Consider the following 24,345-nt stretch of genomic DNA (forward strand, 5'->3'; position numbering starts at 1 on the left):
TCCACCTGCAACAACATATGGCAGTCCGTGGTATTCCATGTGTCTCAAAGACGAGCTGTTCTGTATGTATGTGCCCATGCAAGATTTCACTCTTCATGTTTCAGCTCTTGTAAACTCGAACATCTAACGGGGTTGGTATCCTGTTCAAACGTTCATACATGCCACATGAGCCAATGAAAGGCAGAACATTGCAAGCGTCCAACCACGCACGTAGATGTATCCATGTCGCATCCGAGACCATATGGCATTGAAGCTAGCAACTTACAGGTGGCTTGTTGTACAGTGGATGGAGGCTTGGCTGCGGCACCCCCAACTGCCCGTTGAACTGCAAAATGCCTTGATTTTCTTCGTAGTTCATGTCCTTCGGCTCATCGCCGTCGTCACGATTGAAAGTTCCCGTGATTTTCCCATTTTTCTCTGCTTGTGACGCCCACATTGGGTATACTGCTTGCACAGACTCGAGGTATTGCGCCTTTGCGGTAGAGACGCGTGCCGCAGCAGTGATATGTGCAGGGTCGTGTAGCATGGCCGCACAGTCATGGCTGGCTTTCGCAGCAGCTCTTCTAATAGCTTCATTCCGTCTTCGTGATGCGTCCTGATGTTTGTCTAAAGCAACCCTCCTGGCTTTGATAGTGGCTATCGCAGAGCTTGACACCAGTCCACATGACCTTTCTATAGCGTCGCGTTCCGCGCGCACTCGCTGCAGCGCTACAGATATATTCTTCGGACATGCATCTTGCTGCATTGCATCCAACGAACTCATACCGAACGGCATATGTGGGAGTTCCATGACAGACCTCGACCCACTGCTCGCGCCCTCGCCTAGCGATGCTGGATGATACGCAAACTTTGCAGCACAAAAACTCAAACGATGTCATAATATCGACAACATGCGCGTCAACCGTGTGCTCCTTGGGTGCTTGCAACCCTATTAGCTTGTCAGTGTCCAAACCCTGTACTATCGAGCTATCTGTTACGTGTCCAGTCAGAGAGGAGGCTGAAGGCATTCGCAGACAGTCTTCCCTCAAGACTCCATGCAATTCGTATGGTTTCCTTTGCGTCCAAGAAAGATAATTATCTTATCCCGCTGAACTGCGCTAGTATTGTAGCGATCTTAGCTCGCGAGCGTGCGAGAGCAACTGTGTACACCAATTGCTACTTCTGAGGCGACAAGGGAAAGATGGCTCCGAAGAAGAAGGAGGTTGTCGAAGAACGGCCTATACTTGGGCGTTTCAGCTCACATTTGAAGGTTGGTGATCTGGCATGTGTTCTGTGAGCTTTGGACAAGGGACTATAGCGAAGAGGATCTACTCCTGTCAGCCTGATCATAACGTAGAAAATGCACTTTGGTATTCCCTGGGATCCCGGGGTCTATCGTGCGGACGAATGGAACTTGCATAACGGCAGTGCAGCATCCTGGTACTGTCATGCAATCAGGTACCTTAATATATTCAATATCAGTCTATGTTCTAGGAATGTACCATGGGTGCATATTGCCTTCGATTAATTGGTGTTGTTTCGCAAAGCAGTCGACACGCACTCCTCGCACTATGTTGCACCCTGACGAGCTATCGGCAATGTTGTGATGGGTGCTCTTCTTGGCGTGCATATTATGCACCTCATCTGTCGGTAGGATTCAGGGAGGGATATACACGGTACGGCGCTGTAGACTTCGTCTGGAGCGGACCGTTGGGGTGACTTCTGCGAGGCCTTGGATGGCTTGATAGGGCTCCTTGGGTTCATTGAGCCAACCGAGGATGTCATGGACGTCTGTTGATCAAGGTTGGTTATGATCGCTCGTCCCTCTCATCTGTGTGATCCTGCTCATTCTGAGCTTGTTCACTAGTCCTGATACTACAATACTTCATACAGCACCGCATTGCGGTTTCACTGTGACTGCAAAGCATCATGCTGGCACATGCTATCTGTCCAGCTACGCCCACTCCCATGCTAACAGTCTGGTTTATGTTTGGAGTCAGTGACATGGCTGAACAAGCCCGTTGATGGCGTCCAGATGGCGTGCAGTTCTTGCTGAGCACCTGCCTGGCATCTGCAAAACGATTACGAGGGCAATCCTGTATTTTTCCAAATGTTTGCCTCGAGAAGATGGAATATGCAGGCGCTAGGGAACATGTTGCGTTGTTTCTTAGGTCCGGGGGTACGCATTGTCGTCATATGCACCTGATAATGGATGTGGCGTGCAGATCGGCATTGTTGGCCTGCCAAACGTAGGGAAGAGTTCAACTTTCAACCTGCTGACGAAGCTTTCCATTCCAGCGGAGAACTTCCCATTCTGCACGATCGAGCCCAACCATGTATGTCTGCCATGTTGCTTGGATGGGATGCACTACACAGAAGCTGGGTGGCTGTTTGAATACACAAGTACCAGCAGTCTACCCATTATTTACACATATTCTTTGCTTCTGGTTGTTTTTTTTCCACTACCTGCGCAAGGAGCTGCAGCTGGTCACCGTCTGTAAGCAGCAGATACGTACCATTTGTTATGTGTTGCACATACGGCTCTGCTGTGTCTCTGGAGCACATGAGCTCAAGAGATAGGAGCCAGCACACATGGTCGTATGGCCTTGAAGGTTACGCAAGTGAATCTCCATTAGGATGGTGCCATCCAGTGAAATTGGCGAGTAAGCCAGCACCGTATGCCCGCATGTGCACGTACATTATGGCATCCAGCAAAATGTTGGAGGGCCTTCTTCTCAACATGGGCTGCCGTTCCAGGTATTTGATGCAAAGAGCTGTTAGTACATGTGACGAACGCTGACGCGCAAATTTCCTAGGTATGGAGGAGATCGTTGCACCATCGTGAGATGACATGTTGTACCAGATTGGATCTCCCGTCCTTTCCGTCCTGAGTAGTCACTCTTACAGGGCTTTGGACTCATACAGGGTGCAAGTATCAACTACATGTAGCCGCATTTCGCTTTGCAGTTGGACACATTTAACAACTCCTCGAAAGGGTGCATCCTCTGCAAGGCCTAGCAAGCACTCAGTTGCTTGTCTGGCCTAGCAATTCCCTCTTGTTTGCTCGGTCCGCATACTGCAATTTTTAGAGAAGCACTGACAAGCAGTGACGAGCAGGCCAGAGTGAAGATCCCAGACGACCGCTTCCGGTGGCTGTGCGACCTCTACAAGCCAAAGAGCATGGAGCCTGCTTTCCTGGAAGTCGTGGACATTGCAGGCCTTGTAAAGTGCGCAAGTTCTTCCTGCCTTGTTCAAAAAAAGCTTCTCAATATGATTGGAAAGTGCTTGCCCCGAGCATCACGGGACTCGACTCACTCCCGATCATCGCGAAGTTGCTGCTCCGTGATGCAGCAGCCCACACTCACACTCACACTCAAGGCTGTATACAACATGCTGCTTGTGCGGTCATCACTTGCAAGGGTGCTGGATGGCTGATACTCAAGACAAACAGCCATTGTCATGAGTTTATGTTGTCTGGAGCATACCTCAGGTGACAGTAATGGTTGTACTGATTTCCAAGTAGTTTTTGGGAGTTGCCAATGTTCATGTGGATGCGGCAGTGTTGTAAAAAGACACCTCATCATCATACCAAGAGCAAACCTTACGACCATGAGAGTCATGCTACAGGGGGGCCGCCTCAGGCGAGGGTCTAGGAAATGCCTTCCTCTCAAACATCACTGCAGTGGATGGCATCTTCCACGTCCTGCGCACGTTTGATGACCCGGATGTCATTCACACAGAAGACAGGGTGGACCCCTTGGATGACATGCAGATCATCCACAACGAGCTCCGCGCCAAGGACCTCGAGCGAGTCCGCAAAATCTGCGATGTGCGCCTTGCCTCTCACCTTCCAATCTATTGCGGCTTGCTGTTGATCTAGGCTGGCGTCCAAAGGTGCACTTGCAGATCCCAATGTTTGTGGGGACACCGATGGCGATGATGATTACTTGTGATGTAATGACAACTTGTCAAAGATTCATCATTACATCACATGGAGAAGCGAAATGATAATTCAAACACCAGGAAGACTCGCGCAAGCGCGAATGGAAAGAGAAGCCAAAAGATTCATCATGATCATCGACACCTAACCCTTCTCAGCTGCTGGCTGATGTTCTAGCCACACCCGATGTTGTCGTGGGACATGGAGTCATGCTCGTGCACACAACCTTCCGACGAGGTTGTTGGCATTTACAGGGTTTTAAGACCAAGAAGGTCATGAAAAAGGAGGAGAAGGAGGACTACGACGCTGCACAACGAGTTCAGACGATTTTGGAAGCTGGGACTGACATCCGAAACGAGGACTGGAATGTAAAGGAGGTTGACTTCCTCAACCGGACCCAATTCATCACGGCGAAGCCAGTCGTCTACCTGGTCAACATGTCCAAGAAGGACTTCATCCGCAAGAAGAACAAGCACCTTCCCAAGGTTATGGAGTACATCAAGGCCAACGGCAACGACCCCTGCATCCCATACTCTGCTTCCTTTGAACAAGAGATCTTCGATATGCCTGATGACGAGAAGGCAGCGGTACGTCTCTCGCAGCCATGTGTCGAGCTGTTCACCGCTTGTGATTTGATCACTTTGGTGCCGGCCCCCACTCCTCAGTTGCTCGTGACTCCTGCATGATGGCCGGATGGTTTGTATCTCACGCTGTCTGTGTCCGCTCTTGTTGATGCATGACTACGATGCTATCCTTGAGGCCACACTGACGCCCGAACACCTTGATTCACCTGCACACAGTACAGGTGAAGGACGAAGCATCTGCACGCAGCGAGCTCGAGCTTAATTCGACCGAGACCATCATCGGCCACGACAGGAATGTCTGCATTCAAGAGTTGTCCTTGTCCTTTAAATATCACTGATCATCAATTGATGTGGGGGAGCAATGGGTGTCACCGAGAAATAACGCAATATAGCAAACTGCAAACAACAATCACACATGCGCGATGTGATGACGATTTATCTTTTTCTACAATACTGCCGCGTCGACATGGACATTGGCAACTCCAAGAACTATTTGGGAATCCAGTGCTACCCTTACCGTCACCTGAGGCAAGCACAGGCTGACTTACCATAGCCTGACTTGTTCTTCGTCTTCTACCCTGCAAGAAAGGAGGTTAGCCACAGCTCAGCAACAAAGTGTGGGCCCAGTTATCTCATGTCGGGGATGGTGGAGGATGTGCCGACTCGTGATCGTGGGGTTGTGGGTGCAGGTCTGCAAAGAAAACAGCGTTATGAGTATGCTGGACCGCATCATCACCACAGGCTTCAAAGCAATCCGGCTGATCTACTTCTTCACAGCAGGGGCGGATGAAGTCAAGTGTTGGCAGATCCGGAAGGGCACCAAAGCTCCTCAGGCTGCTGGCGCAATCCATGGCGATTTTGAGCGAGGGTTCATCTGTGCTGAGGTGATGACGTATGAGGATTTGCACGAACTCGGCAATGAGCTAGCCGTCAAGGCAGCTGGCAAATACCGGCAGCAGGGCAAGGAGTACGTTGTTGGGGATGGAGATGTGATCTTTTTCAAATTCAATGTCACGGCGTCAGGCAAGGCAAAGTAGTATTTCAACTTGACCGGGTATTTCTCGCCAATGTTAGGACTGTAGCTATTGCTGTAAATCTTGCTTGTCAACCAGTCGAGTCGCATGCACGATGTTGTCATCGATGGTGTGTTGTTGCAACCATCATTTTTCCATGGTGTTCTGGAGCACGACGTGGTGCTGACGTTTGTTTGCTTCCATACCTTAACTTCTTACGGCTCTTCGTAGCCAACGATGCATGGTTATCACTGTGAACTCATCGCCATTATCACTGTGAACTGGCGTTTCATCGTCTCCGTGCGCTAGTCTTCATCCGCAACGATTGCTGCATTGTCTTCATGCGTTGTTATAAGCGCTATGAACTTCAAACGGCGTCCCATGGTTTCCTCAGATGCGGATGCTATTAAGAAGCAGTGCACTGAAAACCCTGCCACCTTGCCAAGTGCTTCCAACTCCGTTGCTGGTGTGCCGTTGGACCTCTCGAGCATGTCAGTAGATGCAAGCACCTTTGCCGGTAGTGAAAAGCAAGCTGTATCTCACGACCCTTCTCTTGGGTCTGTGGAGGACCAGGCACGGGAACAGTACTTTGCTGAAGTCGAGAGGTCCATGATGACATTGCGCCCTTTGGCAGGCATCCACGGACATGCTACGGCTACTCCTTTATTCGCTTTCGTCTCTCTTTTATCTCAGGACGTTCAAGGACGTCTTGCCAATCTGAAACAGTCGAGGAAGGAGGTTCAAACTGCAATTGCTACGGAGAAGGGCAACCTCTTGGGCATGCTCGAGGAAGAGCGTCGCAGCAAGGCTGTCACTGGAATGACTGCATCACCCCAGGCTCTAACTGCATCGGTTGCCACGGTGTCTGTGGTGTCCATGCTGCGGCAGCTGGACAGTGCCATCACCCATGAGATGAAGGCACTGGCATCATGGTTGGTTCAGATCGAGGGAATGGGTATTGTCGCAGTGGTAGAGTCCAACAGCGGGGATGGCAGCGAGATCCCCAGCCTGGCAGCTCATGTGGATGCGCACAGTGCATTGAGTAATGAGCCCACCACCATGTCTCGACTGGAAGCTATCATTGGCCAGTTGGATCACGGTAGTGCAATTGTGCAGCATGCCGCCGGAACGCTTATCTCCAGCTGTGCATCATTAGCAGCTATTCGCACGGGAATGAGTGCATCATGCCATGTATCACCTACGGAACCCTTGCTGGTTGCTGCTCAAACTCTGGCTGGCAAAGCTGGACAAGGACTCCCCTTGCCAGGAGCCAACGGCCAAATCCCAGTTGACCAACAGCATTACACCATAGAGGACCTGCGGCTTCTGATCTCATGCATGTGTCCTGTCGCTCAAGAAAAGCCGACCTAGTTTATGTGAGCACGATTACTCGGGTGTTTACCGTTTACGCCATGTATGTGTACGTCACAGTTGTGGTGCACTTGTTTGATGATTGGCATGGCATAGTATTTTTGTGCCATGCGCCTGATTCCCCAAATGTGTGGGCATCTCACTGTCAATGTCATACAACATTTGCAACCAAACTTTGCCGCAAGATGTGTTTGTGAACGTCAGATACCACACTGTCTCGAGCGGGGTCACTGGTACTATCTGTCGTGACATGGAATGGCAGCTACCATGCTATGTTGGCGCGCTGGCAGCCACGCTCTCAACGTCCACTCGAAAGCGCAGGCCAGTGCCTGCTATGTATGCACATGGGTGTGTTGGTGAAACGCGTGTGCTTGACGGCCACCAGCGCCTTTCATAAACTCCTTCATTCTGTCTTTGTCCTCCGGGGCTATGCTGCATCCCAAGATCAGCCATGGCTCTCGCCGCTGTCCCTTCTAGTGGGCGCAAGTTGTTTATGGTGTGAGGGTTTTATGCTTGCGGTCACCTTCTGCAGATGCTCACGTCATGGATAGGGAGAAGCTCCGTCAAATTTGCAAAACGAGCGCAGGCTGCACTGTCTATTCAATAAGCCATTATGGCTATGTAGGCGTAACTGGACAAACTATGTCTCTGGACAAATAGAGACATATCTTCGAGAGACCACAACTTCTTCACATTTGCATTTGGGTTGTGCATACCGGCGGTACTGCTGAATGGATTATCACCTTCGGAATCATTTGCACAAACAAATGAGTAGGAAGACAGCAAGACGGGATCAGCAATTGATAAATTGAAATGACAGATAAGAAACTCTGAAACAGTACACTTACAAGCTGCTGGCGCCCTATCCACGAAAGTTATTGATCAAAAGACCGTCTTGTCACAAAATAATCAAGTTACCATGAGTCCTTGAGAGGCCCCTTAGCCTAAAGTGGAGTGGCATCGTTGATAAACATGTTGACTCTGCCTTCCATGCTGAGATGCTACCTATTTAAGTGCCGGAGCAACCCGTGCATCATCAAACAGGCTGTAGTCAATGACCCCAGCCTTCTGTGGCGGCCAGTAGTTGAACACAGCCCGTCCAAGCACATTTGAAATAGGGAGTGGGCCCCAGATGTGGGAGTCATAGGAGTTGTTGCGGTTGTCGCCCATAACAAAGATGCAGCCTGGAGGAATGACCACCTCCGGCATGGTATACGATGGTGGCTCAAGGATGTAGGGTTCTTGTCGGGCACGACCATTGACGTATAGCGAACCAGACTTGACCTGCATATGTACCGCTTTGTCACATGCAAGGAATCGTACACCAAAGTTGCCTGTGTGCCATCCGTTTGGTTGTATCAAGGTAGCCATGGTGCAAGGCGGTATGTTGCATATGTCCTGGAAGCGAGGACTGGCAAATGAAGTGGGACGATACTGCAGAGTCCAAGCATGTGGACCAATACCGCGTTCCAATTTATCAGGACTTCGGCTAATGCTGGCACGTGACACCCTGTGCATGTCCAGGAGATGCCTGATATGTTGAGGGGCAGTCATTGATAGGGAGCAAACACGTGAAGCTGGCAAGGCCACGAGACTTGTGACCCTGCGTGGCCACTCATGATGGGGCACAAGCAGCAGCCGTGGCATTCTGCCACAAGAACAAGATGCTGCTTGTTCGGGAGCAGCCACAGCAAGATGCAGCAGTATGTCCGCGAAAGAAGTGGAATCGAACGTCGAAACAAGGCAAGAAAGAGCGCACTCCACGACGTTCCCCACAACAGCACAACATACTTCAACGAGCTGGCATCTAACATCGAGAAAGACAGGAGCACGACTCCACAACGTCCCCGGCAATAGCAAAACATTGTCTAAAGAAGAGGCATTAAAAATCGAAGCAATGCAGGAGCACACCTCCACAACGTCCCCAGCAACAGCAACGATGCGCTTAATGAAGACATCTTCCCCAAAGATGGATTTGCGTCCAACGCCCTCAACGGGGTTAAAAATGATGATGTCTCCAGTGGTAGGGGGCCGTGTGAAGCGATATGTCACCTTCTCAGCCACGAGGCGGTCCCCGATATCAAAAGTTGGATACATGGAAAGGGATGGAATAAATCGAGGCTCGCCTATGAACCTGCAACCCTGGCCCATTTGTCATCACTGCAGCTGCTCCTCATTCCAGCAGACAACTCAGCACATGACACCCAAACTTGACAGCACCCATACTGCAGTCTATACCACGCCATTGCTGCCTCCTTGAGGCTCAAGACGCCAGCTAAAGTTGAACTGGCTGCCCCAAGGGTGGGGACATCGGTGAGGGGTTAAGGTTTGTGAGGTGATGTGGTGTGAGGGTGGGACCAGGAAATAGGATTGGACAAAACATGTACGCGTCATGGCACCATGGTTGTCATAAAACAAAAATGTTCTCCAACGAACTCGTCAACAATCTCGTAGCACTTGCTTCCTGTTGCATAGGTTGCATGGGTGCGTGGGCCCTTCACTGTGCATGTGACTAAACTCATAGTCTGCATCCTCTGCAAGGCAACACGTTCGAATTCTGGATACTTTGCCGCAGGATACTATGCCAGGATAAGTACCCATACAGAGCACACTCTCTGTACCAAAATTTCTCAGCTACAGACACTCTGCCTTGGGACATCCGCAACTGAAGGTTGCTGATTGAATTCTTTCTCATCCGTAAGCGTCTTTTTCCTGCTGTGGGACTGCAAAGCAGACTTTCAGAAAAAGACTTGGGGAACCCTAAATATAACCGGCACAATTCAGAAAACCATGAACAACTGAGCATGCAACGCAACGCAACAATATGCCGGCGGCAGCGGTACCTAAATATATCACATTGCCATTACCACTTGCCTTTTGGCTACACACAAGTCAAACAATGCAATGCACCCACCTCTCAAGAGCTGTCTATACCATGGTATTTGACACTGTGCAATTCAAACTTTGACGATATTAGATACGAAACGTACCACCGAATGCCATAAGAGATGCCTACAGCCAGTGCGACAGTGATGATATCATCCTTGTACGTTTGGAGCCATTCAACGAACCCGTTGTTCCCACTGCCATTTCCATTGTTTCCACCGCCTCCGGTATTCCCATTTCCCCCATCCCTGCTGTCACTAGGACTTGGAGCTTCATCAAGCTGACTGACAGCGGGATTCACCTCTGGTGGCGTAGCATGCGTTCGCTGGGCATGTTGTTGGCTTCTACTATGAGCTATTCTGTAGGTCCTGAATTGCAAAGAGTGTTTGGACATTGAAGCAAAGCAATTGCATCGTATTGATATATCCCCACGTTATAATCACCCAAACAAGGCACACTGTGACCACCCCGCGATAATCCTGCTGAATAGCAGGAAGACAGCCATGTCATGATCAGCAAAATGACAAACTCATGGGAACAGGCGAGCCATTGTGTGTGCACCTGATGAACGAACATAAGGCCGTAACATATACATTGCGCAGTCCAACCACTTCGTACGTACTACAGGATGAGAAGTACCACTCCAACTGTGCTGTTGGTCATGTGGCTGACGTGTCATGACACTGCACCCTAGCACAGGTTCCAGGTCTGCTGCTGCGCGCCTAGACAATTTGAAGTGAAGCAATTTCCAACTGTTGTATGACATCAATGAATGTGCGCATCGAAGTCGTTGGATGATGGTAGTTTCCGACTTTTAGGGTGGCGAAGGTGCCAGAGCAGGTGGGGTGCTGCCCCGGCCAAAATACTTTACAGACGCGCATACGTATCCTTGACCAAACTCCCCAGGTATGGCGACGGAATGTGAAAACTTGCCAGAACCAATTGAGCGAACACGATTTGCACAATCAGCGTACCTGGAGCAGCCTGGATTCGGCTTGCCACCAAACAATTTCACAATATGCTGTGCTCGAAACGCAAGTGGTCGCATGATTCCTGGTTCAGTGCGACTATGGACCGCTGTAACCAATTCGTAGTAGCTTGAAAGGGAGTGCGGCCACCTAGCTGGCACGAAACCGCAGTGAAAACAAAGATCGCGCCAGGTCCCTCACATATGGGGTTGCCATTCATCATGTCAATGTTGTCTTCCGGCGAAAGAAGCGACCGACTGGAGCCTCCGCCGGAGGATTCAGACGGGACACGGTCTGAATGGATGTGGTCGCATTTTCCTATCTGGAGAAGTAGACTGCTCGCGACTCCCCACTTGTCATGGGCCCTGTCAGGGGGACCCCTGACCTGAGGCTGAGGGGCCCCGTCGCTGATGCTTCAGGCTGAACCCCAAGGTTGAGGCTCAGGCTGAGGGGGCGCATCGCCGACGACGTCGACTGAGCTTCAGGCGAAGGCTCAGGTTACTGGGCAAAACCTCGACACTCTACAGATCGTCTGTCAGATGGCCCATCATAGGATCTTGATCCTGAATGCAGAGTTTTATTACCTAGCGTTGGATGAATTGTTCAACGACGGCGCGCCACCTCCTGATTTCCTTCATGACATAAACAGTGTTGGAATTTGATTAAGCGTGCAGGATCGACTCATGACTTACACGACTGCACCCAGCTCAATCACAACGCTTACTTCACCGACACGAGACAGACATGCAATTCTCTCCAGACACACAGGACAAGCAAAGAGGCTAGCAATCAGGCTATTTCTTTATAACCTCCAAAACTTCAATGTGCATTTCAAATGTCGCTCCAGGAGGGATCTCTTCTTGCCCTTTCTCGCCATAGCCCACATCCGGTGTGACGATCACTGACCTCTGCAAAACACAAAAACTCGTGCACATGGCTTATAGATGATTGTACAGGAGAGCCTCAACAACGCAGGATGGAAAATTTGGCAACTGCCGCCCATCAGCTTTCACCTGTCAAAGCATTCACCAGGCTGCATCCTACCAGAACCCTCAGCTGGCCGTGCAGGCAACAATCAGGTACAACGACTGAAATCAAAGAGATTGCAATTTATTGTTGAGTACCTTCTATGTCAGCAGGTCCAAACAAATGACAAGCACTTCCTCTGTCTTTGTTTCACAAGTGACACAATCGCTTGGTAGGACAAAGCGGTTCAGAATTCTCCATGGCAAGGAGTTCATATTGCTCGTTGGACTTCATTAGTAGATCATGATCTATGGAAATGATTACTAAGCAAACAGCCCATCGTGCATGATGTGGGGCTTCACAGCATGATCGCTCACGCGGGTAAGCTGCAAGCACACCTTGCCGCCCTTCTTCATTCCCACAACTGATAGGCTCAGTGCAGGCGGGGGCTTTGGACCACCCAGACCAGAAAAGTTTCCACCCGCTTGCCCTCCGTCTACCTTCTTCGCCTTGCGCTCATTCACGGGCCTGCCAACGATGAACTCATAAGGCTACACAACATACGGCGAGTCAATTGTGTTGTCTGCAACAGTTTGTCGCGTGGACACCTGCGAGCTTGACAATCCATGTATATTGACAACAGGCTCACGACGGAGAGCAGGCATTGACAATATGGAAGGCTCCTGCGGCAATTTGTAAGGAGCATGCACTCCTATTGGAGTAATTGGGAGTTGCTGACGTGCGCTTGTGCTGTAATAATTTACATCATCATCCCCATATGGTAGCAGCATGAGCGTATCCATGACTGCCGTGAAGCTGTGCTGAGGCACTGAAACTGCAAAAGTAAAAGGGAGTGATCTGTGGAGCTCCGTAAAGCAGCAATCGGAAAGAAGGGACGGAAACGATAGCCACTACTCCCCGTCAGCAAGTTAAACCCATTCATAGGTACAGAGGCATGCAAAACATGCTGCACTGCATCATCCGTATCAGGCTATACTGTATTCGTTCGGGGGATGTCCATGCGCTGGGACTCCTGGTCGACGAACGCCGCCCAACGATATTCGAGTGCAACAATATACCTTTTGTGGGGAATGCATGTGCATCTGGGACTCTGGTTGTAGCACGCAGCCGTTTGAAGAATGCGCACCTCCGGGATGATTTCATTCTTGCCCAGCAGCGCTGAGTACCTGCTTGAGACCGCATCGATGTTCCGAAAGTAGCAGTCAAAATGCACCTGCAATAAGCAGACGTATCGCAAACAAGGGTGTGCTCAGGGGCCCATGAATACTTGGGGTAGTACTTAGAGTTGCAAAGAGATGCATCATTGCATCACATAGATAATGGCAAGAAATAGATAACAAGAGATGCATCATCATCGCTAAACATGCAGCTCATTATGAGCCAACAGTGTGTGTCCATCTGTGACGATGTAGAGGAAGCTCACTCTGTCATCAGACTCAACAACCTGATCTAATGAACACTTCGCCGAATGCGCTTGCACGCCAGTTGCAGACTGTCGATGTTGGACCCCCTAACAACGACAGTCGTTAACCGTTCAACATCAGCTGCTAAGTGCTGTGTGCCGAAATCAGACATCTGGGATGCACTGCACGTGAACATTACTGTAAGTTTGATGTCTGTTATTGTCCGTGCAACGTCTTTGATATTGATACTGCAGATGTGCAGCGGCATACAAAACGATGTGAAGAGGGGTGACTGCCATGACCTGTCACTGGATGGAATCAGGTCATGCATAGGGACACGAGGAGACCCATGCGAACACATTAAGTGTACACGACCTTGCCGAGCATACAAGGAAGCAAAGCGTACGAGATGCCATCTCTGGAAGCTGCGCTGAAAAGTTATAAGCATGGCAATGTGAGGGGTGAAACTGTCACAAGCAGGAAGAGAAAGGTATCGTCACAGACATCACCGCGCTTAGCTGATTGATGTACACAAAGAAACCCTTCAAAGCAAGGGCCTGTTCAGAGTGACCAACACTTCTTTTGGAGATAACACCCCTGACTCATGATTGGTGCATGCGTCCTGGTGTCATCGCCGATGTCCATGTGGATGCAATAGCCTCGTAACAAAACCATCAGATTCTGCGCTTACCTGTGCAATGTGAGCATATACCATTTTCCAGGGCAACGTACTAGCACACGGTCGCCCGATTCAATAGGGCTTCCAAAACCAGGAGCAAGCTCGTATATCTTGAGGCCGTTGGCGTCTGCAACATGGGACGTCTGTTGGCTGTTCCCTTACACCTCCTTTTTGGTTGTCCCAAAGCCAAAGCAAAACTGGCGAGGGAGATACAGGCACAGCAGAGCGCTCACGACAGCTGCATTGGAAGTCAGAGTTGTTAGAATGCAGTTACATTCCATTCTCCGTACCCCGGAGATGTCCGTGGTATATATATTACACGTGGATCTAGACACAACATAAGTCCGACAGTCAACTGACATATCTACAGATAGATACACAAGTCAACATTCCAACACTACCCCTGTGGCTAGTCCACAAAAAACAACACACGGAATTCCTCAGTCCATCATGCCCAGCCCTTTTACTGCCGCCTCCAGTGCCGGCGCTGCGAATGCCTTCGTGAGACAGTCTGCCAGATTGTCCTTGGAGCGGCAATACTTGAACTCCAACTCCCCCGACTGCACGCGCTCTCTCGCAAAGTGATGTGATATGTCAAAGTGGCGCGACCGTGCCGTGAGCTGCTCATTGCGAACGAGTGCCAAGGCTGCATTATTGTCTCCCCGGAGGTGCACAGGACCTTCAATTGCGTGCCCCAGGTCCGGTAACAAATGCCGCAACCACAAAGCATCAAGTGCCCCTTCGCTATAGGCCATATACTCTGCCTGGCACGTGGAGCCCGCGACAGTGGGCTGCGTGCGGCTCTGCCACAAGATAGCAGCGCCCCCGAGCTTGAACACCACTCCGGTCAGGCTCTTCCTGGTGTCAAGACAGGCTGCCCATTTGGCGACCACGTACCCAAGCAGGTAAGTGTCACCATCCCGGCGATAGCATATCCCCCTGCCAAATCTCCCCGATCGCCACCCTAATGCCAGACCATGTGGACTGTCGAGCGCATGCACGAGTGACTGCCGAGTAGATCGGAGCACCGACACTCTCTCTTAGAATGTTGCTTCAATCACGATCTCCGTCCCAACCTCTGAGCCAAGTCTCCGTCCTCAACCATGTCTCGACACTCTTGACTGTCAAACCTTCCACACACGACCCTAGCAACAACTGCGTGATCGCAACCAAACCAGAAACTTCACGCTCAATCACTGCAACGTTCAACTACTCTGCTATAACGATCTTCCAGCCTACCAGGCCACGGTAAGACCGGGCCTTTGTTGCAATGTTGGGATTACCGTTTAGTAGCGACTGCACGCGTGTACCGCAGCTAGTACAAGGTTTGTCGTTACAACTAAGGCGGAGCCTTTGGACACGTACACACCCATATATGTGCATGGTACTAGCATCACTCAGGATGTGGACAATACCAGAACTATCTCTCAATAGCTATTTCTCAACAAGAGTCTCCCATGAGTCTCATGCAAAGGGTACTGTACGTGGGGCGGGGGTGCTAAGGCTACACTTCATGCCAAGACATCCATAGCTGATGGTAAAAGAGTGTGGCGGTGTTATGCAAGATCCCAAGCAAAAAGGCAGTGGGAAGGAAAGCTGAAAGCCTGCCAGTCATTCATAAGGGGGTCCTTTCATGCCCATTGACAGGTGGCATTGATTGGCCTGGCATTTGGCCTGCATGTTGTATTTCAATATTGTATCCGTAGGTCATCGTCACCTTTGATCATTGATTTGCCATCAGTGAAATATTGAGTATGGTGCAATAAGATCACAACAACGCCTGCGATAATGTCAGAGATCACCGAAAGCTGCCTGTACACGACAAATGGGGGGAGCGAGCGCACCCAGAACAGAATATTCCTCCACAGGGATTTTTTTCTTCCTCCCCAGCTCCTTTTGAAATCTGCACATTGCCCGTGGCGTTTATCGGCGCTCTGAACCTGCTCTCGTCTCAGAGGAAGTGCATCGTCAGCTCACACCACGTACCCAATTGCCTGAGCAGCATCCACGGAAGACAGCAATACCGTAGTTGCACCGGCAAGCAGCGAGGCTCTCCGACTGAGTGTTTCCTGCACCGCAAGACAGGCAGCTGTACGCTGACCACGCGCAGTCGTGTTGTAAGCAGGGGCGAATGCTTGAACCCTACATTTGCTTTGCGTGCTTGGTCTTGATACCACAAAATGGGAAATCATGGCGCTGGATGGCATTCCTTCGACAGCAAATATGTGTCAAAACGGAAACTCTGCAACGTTCAGTGCCCTACAAAGCATGCAGTGATGACGATCGCTAGTTCAGTTTAGACATATGTGTACGTGTAAAGAATTCCAATCATGTAGCTCAAGCCCACTCGCCAACAGGTTCCAATCACTTGATTGACCAAAATGCGGCAATACAGACATGCAAGTATCCATTCCCAAGACAACAGCGTCCTTCTCTTCGGCGGTCTCGGAGTGTGCACACCGCACGTTTGCGCGGGAAATGCAGAAACTGCGACGATGCGCACAGCTGATCGAGCCAAGGTTCGCTCATTTGGTTATTAGCACCCTTCAATTAAAAATAGTCAAATCCTTGTGACGTCAATATGCCATCGACCGACGCGAATAGCATCTCACCTTGAAGGTGCAGCGAGTGGTTCATGAAAAACAGGCTGTAGGAAGTACACTTTCCCATCTGAGACCTAGTGCACACCGCATGCACTGCTGAAGGTACCTGCAGGTGCTGGTCAGCCCATGGCAAGAAAGCAGGGTAGCTACCTTCAGTGGTGATGCTCCTGCTCCTGCTCCTGTTCAGATATCTCAAGACAGAACCTTCCTGATTGATGAGCGCTGCATTATGATGGTGATGCAACATTGTAAATTACAACTGCATCCACATGCACGTCATCCAGAAGTGAAACTGATCCGGATGGGAGAGTAATCAAAGGCTTTCAGATGTTTAGAGGACCGCAGCCTGAAGAACAAAGACTGATGATGATGTATCTTTTAACACTACCGCATCCACGTGGACATTGGCAACTCCAAGAACTACTTGGGAAGCAGTGCTACCATTACTTTCATCTAAGGCAAGCGTACCTGGACCAGCTTGACTTACCATATCCTGACCTGACATGTCTTCTTCATCGTCTTGTACCCTGCAAGAAAGGAGATCAGCCACGGCTGACCAAAATCGGCCCGTCAATTCCTTTGGGAAATCGTCGCAACCCATACTCAAAATCGTTGTCAAGAGATCAACTCCCAACAGAGATTCCAATTTAGTTGCCAATATCCTACCTTGTGGTCCGAGACCTCCAACCACTTCAAGAAATTGGTCTATTATAGGCCACAAGCTGTGACAATCCACGGTGCAGTGAACACAGCCTGTGTGAGCATCCCCCAAATGCTCATCGCAGTCATTGCAGTGATGTGAGGGGGATCGACAAACTCGACAGTGAAGTTTTGAAGTCTGCTTCGAAGGGCAAACAGCTTGCCGCTTCTGGCGCTCATGAAAGTACGAGCCTGAACAGAGGGCAACAGATATGGTGCAAGACCACGTGGTCGCCCGCCAATGCACACCCACTTCCAAGGCACTGCAGAGTGCGGCGCTGCAACATATCTGGCTTTCCCCCGAATAAGGTGCCAACTCCATATGTTGTCAAGGAGGTGTTGCCTATCAACCTGATCAGTAGGCAGCACCTCTGCTTCCTGCACTGGCATATTCGCCATCTGCACTCCTCCTTGAAATCTGGAGGAGATGCGCCTAGCGACCAGCTGCTTTGTAGAGGCAGTGAAGATATCAGAGATATTCAGGTCGTGGCATATGTCCGCTGAAAATTTCTGCACCTCTCCTTGCCAATTGGCCCCTACCCTCAGGCGTCCGACTGCTCAATGCCCAGGGAAACGACATGCTTTTGCCAATTTACACCATCGAGTACTTTGTAAAGTGGTCAAATGCTTATCATAGCATTGTTTAGAGGCGTCCATGAGAAGTGACACCTCTAATGGGGGCAATAAGCCCATGTCTGTGAACAAGACATCCGAGGCAACCTCCCAGCACTGCAAACCCATCACCGCTCGCATCGCCTCCTTTGCGACGACATCGAAGCAGCGTCTATTGACTTGCGAGGTGGACCAGACCTCACTGCCAAACAGAACTGAGCTGTAGATGAATGTCTGGATCATCATGGTGCGGGTCTTGATCGGGATTCGGTGGCAAGCTAGGAGAGGCCTCCAGTACCCCAAAGCAGCCCGCATTTTGGCAAGTGCTGTGCTCGCATGCAGATCCCAAGACCCATTTTCTGTGAACCAGACTCCCAAGTACTAGTATGATTGCACCTGCGACAGAGCGTGTCCATCTAGTGTCCAGGTGTTCAATCGCTGCTCTGCTGGGATGCTTGCTGATTGACCTTCCTTAGGATGGAAGACCATAACAACACTTTTTAATTTGTTTGCGTGCATACGCCAGCGTTTCAACCACTCCGCCACATGGTCGATGCTGACCTGTAAGTCCTGAGGATCAGCGGTCAGACCGTTAAGGTCGTCCGCATATGTAAGGGCCCTGACTTCGACCCCTTGCGATATACAAATTCCTTTGGGGCCGCCTTCCTCATGCAACGACTCCAACAAGTCGTCAATGTATATGTCGAATAGTAGGGTGGAGAGGGGGTCTTACTGTCCTACGCCTACCATCAGTGGGAACGACTCCGACATCTCACCAGCAATGCGGACCGAGGATTGAGACTTAGAAAACAAGTCCAGCAAGACCCGCCACATCTTGCCTTTTACACCTTTAGCTTTCAGTTTGTAGAAGAGACCTTCCCTCCATACCACATCGTAAGCCTTCTTAATGTCCAGGAAAAAGGCATAAAATGGCCGCTTTGTTGCACCTGACTCATTTACCATCTGAGCCATTGTGAAGATGTGGTCGATGCAGGAACGTCCTTCCCGAAAAGCGCATTGGGACTCATGCAGCCCTACCGTTTTTTCAAGTCATAGACGAACTGTTGAAGGACGACTGAGTACTTCTTCCCTCAGTGGGAATTTAGCATGCTTATCACGTGTATGCATACCGGAGCTATCCAGTCCTAATTACTAATCCAGTGTCCAGTCACGTCATCCTGTATACTGATCTAGGCTGTGAGACTGATCCCTATCAGTCTCCTATGAATATGTACTCGGTACGTGTGTACCTCGGGTAAGTTGTCTGTAAATCTCAACAGGTTATGGGTCCGCACGCCTCCGTTGCGTTGCGTGGTATTTGGTACTCGTTTGAGTTACGACGCTTCGCTGACCCGCTGCAATAGTGCCTAGTATGGATGACCGCAGCGGAGCTCTGTCCAGGCATGGACCTTGCTTCCTACTCACCTCGCGCAATTGGCCAAGGTGGAGTAAGAAAATGCTCGCTTTTGTAACAACGAAGAACCTTCGTCGCCATCTCCGAGGAGCGCCTGGCGAGAATGCTGATCCAGCTGTACTTGAAGGTGACGAAATCGCACGAGCTTACAAAGAAATGAATGTTGATGACGCCGCAGCGCGTGTGATTGAAGGCGCTGCATCCGCCTTTGCTATGTGGACGTTACTGGAGGCACGTCACCAGAATTACCTTCGCCCGCAGCAGATACAAATACAGGAGCAGCTGTTTGCAATCCGCCAGGGTGCCGACGAAAGTGCAGATGCGTACGTCGACAGGGCGCTGGAGCTGAATGAGCAGCTGACCTCCATTGCTGCTGGGGTCCCAGTGGCCACGGTAGTCAACCAGCTGATTAGGGGTCTCAGTGTGCGCTTTGACGCAGGCCGTCCCCATCTCCGTCTAAATGCCCATACTTACACCCCTGACACGCTGCGACTTGCTCTGTACGCTCTGGAGAGCGACCTGCCCTCACTGGAGCGTCCCGCTAGAGCGCTGGCAGCTGAACGCAGAGGTCGCAGTACTGACCGTCGCAGTCGCAGTGCGTCACCCAGGCGCACCCCACGGGACCGCACACCAGAAGGCTCAGCATCCGCTTCTGAGGAGCGGAAATGTCACTTTTGTGGCCATGCTGGTCATATCACGCCCTTCTGCGTTATGAAGCTCCAGGAGAAATACCCGCAGCCTGGTAACTTCACGCCTGGCTACCCTAAGCCACACCAAGGCATGTATTCCTCCTCCCGCGTGCACGCACAGTGTGAATGGGTACTGGATAGTGGGGCCACAGACAGTATGACTCGCGAGCGGCACATTCTGGCAAATTATGTCAGGTCTCCTAAACCGACCCCTGTCAACTTTGGGAACGGGACATGTGAGCATGCCCTAGGCATGGGGCGAGTGCGGCTCAAAACCACTCATGGGCTGCTGCACTTACGTGATGTCTTGTATGTGCCCTCGCTCGTGTCAAACTTGCTCTCTGTCCATGCGCTCACGGCGACTGGCCATTCTCTTGGAATTGACCCGCACTCCTCCGTCTTCGAGATCGCTCATGGGGGGAAACTCGTCGCCACAGCCACGGTCTGCGATAACATGTACCTCCTGGATGTCCCACGCATGCGCACTGCTTCTGTTGCTGTCAGGGAGTCTCTAGCCATGCGCTGGCACCGGAAACTGGGGCACACTGGCATGGGCACGCTCGCGGACATGCAACGCAAGCGTCTGCTGGGTGATTGCCCGGTGACTCCTGTGGAGTTCCTCCACGCGCGTGACACTAAATCGTGCAACCCCTGTCTTGATGGCAAGATGCATCGCTCTTCTCACCCTGAACAGGACGGGCAGGCACCCCATGTCAACTTCAGGGTGCACTCAGATTTGATGGTTCTGCTCAACTTTCCCACGGTAGCTAAGGAGCGCTATGTCCTGACTCTCTTAGAAGAGTTCTCAGGGTTCTCACTTGTTCGCTTGCTGCATTCGAAAGACCAGGTGATCACCGCACTTCCTAGCATGGTCCGAGAAATGGCCACACAGGGGGACAATCAGTTAAGCGCATACGCACTGACCAGGGCCGCGAGTATGTGAATGCGGACTTGAAAGAAGCATTTGAGAAGTTGGGCATCTGGCATGAGGAGACCGCGGGCTATACGCCGGAGCAGCATGGTAAGGCTGAGCGGCTGAACCGCACACCTAATGGAGCGCGCTCGCACCATGCTGAGTGCGGCTGGGCTGCCAACCACCCTCTGGGGATACGCCATCCTGCACGCTAATCACATACGAAACTGCATGCTCTATTCTCCCACGCAGCGTGTGCCTTACCATGCGTTCACGGGCGTTGCACCTTCTATCTCTCAGTTTCACCCATGGGGGTGCGACATCCGCGTGCACGTGCCTGCCAGCAAGCGTACCAAGCTTTCCCGAAGAGCACGGCGGGCATATACCTCGGAACGGCAGGTGTCTTGAATTCCAGGAACGTTTACGCACTGGTTGATGGGAGGATACTGACCACATGTGACTTTCGTGTCCAGGATAGTGTTCCTGACCCCTCGACCCCGACTGGCGTGCGAGCCTCGGGTGTGGAAGAGGGGCAGGCTGATCAAGGCCTTCCTGCCCCCTCGGGTGATGCGGATTCCTCGCCTGATGGTACTCTGCCTGACGGCACTACTTTCCCGCTCGTGTCCCCGACGGCTCTGGCCGATACCGCCCAGGTACCGCCCGTGTTCGTGGAGTCCCCATTCCCCACGCTTGCGCCTGCAGACTACGTGTCAGCTGGAGGGTCTGCCATGGCGGACAGTGGCAGTTCCGTGCCTCCAGAGCAGGTCGAGGGAGGGACGAGGCCGATGGCCCCCTCGCTGTTCCGGATGACCCGGGCCCTGCTGCCTCCATGCCTCCCGCTGACGAGTATGCCATTCCTGACCCTGATGATGCGGTTCCTGAGGTGCTGCTCCCTGCCCCCGTTGCTGCCCTGCCCCAGTCGCACCCTGATAGCCGGGCTGCACATCCCCGCACGCGTGCTCCTCCTGCTTTCTATAATCCTTCGTCATTCGCTGCTCGCTCTGAACTGTCGTCCGAGCAGAGCCCTCGCTCGGCTGTGAAGCCTGTCCGGCGTGTGGTACGGTTCTCCACTGAGCAGCCAACCGTGTACGCGTACGCTGCTCAGTCGAGTCCGAGTCGCCCCAAAGGGATCGACTTCTCTGCCTGCCCTACGGTGCTCACCCATGGGCGCAACAGGCTCGACCTGTCCCAGCTGCCTAATGGTGTCAAGCCTGAGGACCTGATCCCGCACTCCATGGAGGCTGCTTTGAGTCCGGAGAACCCCTACCGGGAGAACTGGTGGGCGGCGATGCAGGAGGAGAACAAGTCTCTTTGGGACCATCAGTGTTTCTCGTACACTAGAGCGCCTGCAGGTGCACACACAGTCGGCAGCAAGTGGGTGTACGACGTCAAACGGCCGGGTCCCGGGGACTCGCAGGTACGCCTCAAGGCGCGACTTGTGGCGCAGGGATTCTCGCAGCGCCCAGGCGTGGACTATGATGAGCTGTTCGCCCCGGTGGCCAGCCACACTACTGTGCGAGCATTCCTGTCCCTCGCCAACTATCACGACCTGGAGATACAGCAGGTTGACGTCAAGACAGCCTTCATGTACGGTGAGCTTCCCCCCGGGCAGACGATGTATATGAAGCCAGTCCCAGGCTTCCCCTGCCCAGTGGGGCAGGTATGTCGTCTCCATAAGACCTTTTATGGCCTGAAGCAGGCACCTCGCGCGTGGTATCAGCGCTTGAAGGATGAGCTCACTGCCAAGGGCTTCACGCCTGCCGATTCAGATCCTGCTCTCTTTGTCAAACTCGACGCAGAGGGCAAGGTGCTTGCTCTCATCTATGTGGACGACTGCTTGATTGCAGGGCAGTCCGCTAAGCACGTGCAGGAGGTCATCGACATGCTGCAGAGCATCTTTGACATCAAAATCTTGGGAGAGCCCAAGGATTTTCTTGGCATCAACATCGTGAGGAACCGGGCGCAGGGGACCCTGGCCATCCATCAGAAGCCGTACGTCGAGAAGATGCTCCGCAAGTATGGCTTCGCTAAGTGTCACCCCATCAGCACCCCAGCGGTCTGCAAAGTGTCCACCACGGAAGCGGACGAAAACGCTATTCTTCCCCACCAGCAGGTACAATTGTATCCGGCAATGGTGGGTTCACTCATGCACTTGGCCAACGGGACTAGGCCGGACATTGCTCATGCTGTGAATTCGCTGGCTCGTCATCTCCGCGCCCCCTTGCCGCGCCATTGGAATGCAGCGGTCCGGGTCTTCCGGTACCTGGTGGGTACCAAGGACATGGGTCTGGTGTATTCCAGGCATGCTACCGGGGGGCTCCTGGGGTATACGGACTCTGACTATGCAGGCGATGCTATCACCAGGAGGTCGACCACGGGGTACGTGTTCCTCCTTCACGGGGCTGCCATCTCATGGCAGTCCAGGCTGCAGCCGACGGTGGCCCTGAGCACCGCGGAGGCGGAGTATATGGCCGCAGGTGCTGGAGGGAGAGAGGCGTTGTTCCTGCGGAAGCTGCTCCCGACTCTGGACTACGAGCTGACGGGTCCTGTCCAGCTCCGGGGGGATAACCAGGCAGCGTTGTCCCTGATTAAGAATCCGATGGTCTCCGCCCGCAGCAAGCACATCGATGTGCTACACCACTTCGTACAGGAGCGCGCCGCGCGAGGGCAACTGATCTACGGCTATGTTGATACCGCCCTTAACTGGGCCGACCAGCTTACAAAGCCGTTGGCGCAGGAGCGACTAGATGCATGTGTTGCGGGCATGGGCCTGCGACGACTGAACCTGCCTTGAAGTCCATGTTTGGACTGGACAGACTCTTGCGTTTCTGTTGTCTAGCCGGCTCGTGTCGTGCTAGTTGCATTGCCTTGTGTGTGTCGTGTTCCTGATGTGTTTGCGTTAATAATTCGACCCCCTGAAGCTGGCCAGTACGGGGAGTGCGTGTCATGAGTCCCCCGAATCGAGTACGGGGAGCATTCTATGTTTCCTCAATAAATGAGTCCCCTGAAGTTGGATAGTACGGGGAGTGCGTGTCATGAGTCCCTCGAATCGAGTACAGGGCGCCCTGTTTGTGCTTGTTTCTCCCGTGTTTAGGAAGGAGAGCCCGTATGATCATCCACCCTCCGAAACCTGTGTCTAGATGTACGAGGTCACATTTTTGGATCTTGAGACATTGAAGTGATCCCCATCCGGGGAGCCTTGGTCTCCAGAGCTAGACCCACCTCGGAACGGGGAGTGTTGAAGTACGACTGAGTACTTCTTCCCTCAGTGAGAATTTAGCATGCTTATCACTTGTATGCATACCGGAGCTATCCAGTCCTAATTACTAATCCAGTGTCCAGTCACGTCCTCCTGGATACTGATCTAGGCTGTGAGACTGATCCCTATCAGTCTCCTATGAATATGTACTCGGTTCGTGTGTACCTCGGGTAAGTTGTCTGTAAATCTCAACACGAACCATGGTGCTGAATAGCTTGCGAATGATAGAAATGAGTGTAATGCCACGGTGGTTTCCTGGGTCGGTGGATTCGCCTGCTTTGTACAGACTTACTATGATCCCAGTCCCCCACTTAGTCGGAACACTCTCATTTTGCCAAATCCGGTT

At 51.9% G+C, this 24,345-nt stretch overlaps 2 protein-coding genes across 2 annotated transcripts; one reads left to right on the forward strand and one right to left on the reverse strand.

Annotated features, from left to right (window-relative positions):
- The first annotated feature begins 1,180 nt into the window (after nt 1–1,180).
- Nucleotides 1,181–5,540, forward strand: LOC149810116 (obg-like ATPase 1). The gene is made up of 6 exons (XM_089994418.1): nt 1,181–1,249; nt 2,205–2,315; nt 3,097–3,206; nt 3,607–3,808; nt 4,174–4,506; nt 5,193–5,540. Exons 1-6 carry the CDS (start codon nt 1,181–1,183, stop codon nt 5,538–5,540), a joined length of 1,173 nt encoding a protein of 390 aa, XP_089850544.1.
- A 2,352-nt stretch (nt 5,541–7,892) lies between these two features.
- LOC149810117 (uncharacterized) lies at nt 7,893–10,881 on the reverse strand. The gene is made up of 4 exons (XM_089994419.1): nt 10,748–10,881; nt 9,878–10,141; nt 8,799–9,021; nt 7,893–8,171 (listed from the first exon to the last, which is right to left on the reverse strand). The coding sequence occupies exons 1-4, from the start codon at nt 10,819–10,821 to the stop codon at nt 7,893–7,895; spliced, it is 840 nt and encodes a 279-aa protein (XP_089850545.1). The 5' UTR covers nt 10,822–10,881.
- Nucleotides 10,882–24,345: the final 13,464 nt, after the last annotated feature.

This window comes from Nuphar pumila, unplaced genomic scaffold (assembly GCF_984573655.1).
Source record: "Nuphar pumila unplaced genomic scaffold, dmNupPumi1.hap1.1 HAP1_SCAFFOLD_516, whole genome shotgun sequence".
NCBI classification, from domain to species: domain Eukaryota; kingdom Viridiplantae; phylum Streptophyta; class Magnoliopsida; order Nymphaeales; family Nymphaeaceae; genus Nuphar; species Nuphar pumila.

Coding starts and splice junctions, on each gene's coding strand:
- LOC149810117 (XM_089994419.1), bottom strand. CDS start 10,821: ATGCGACCACTTGCGTTTCGAGCACAGCATATTGTGAAATTGTTTGGT. Junction 10,142..10,747: donor CCGAATCCAGGCTGCTCCAG/GTACGCTGATTG, acceptor TTTGCAATTCAG/GACCTACAGAATAGCTCATA. Junction 9,022..9,877: donor ATCTCTTATGGCATTCGGTG/GTACGTTTCGTA, acceptor CCAGGGTTGCAG/GTTCATAGGCGAGCCTCGAT.
- LOC149810116 (XM_089994418.1), top strand. CDS start 1,181: ATGGCTCCGAAGAAGAAGGAGGTTGTCGAAGAACGGCCTATACTTGGG. Junction 1,250..2,204: donor GTTTCAGCTCACATTTGAAG/GTTGGTGATCTG, acceptor TGTGGCGTGCAG/ATCGGCATTGTTGGCCTGCC. Junction 4,507..5,192: donor CTGATGACGAGAAGGCAGCG/GTACGTCTCTCG, acceptor TTGTGGGTGCAG/GTCTGCAAAGAAAACAGCGT.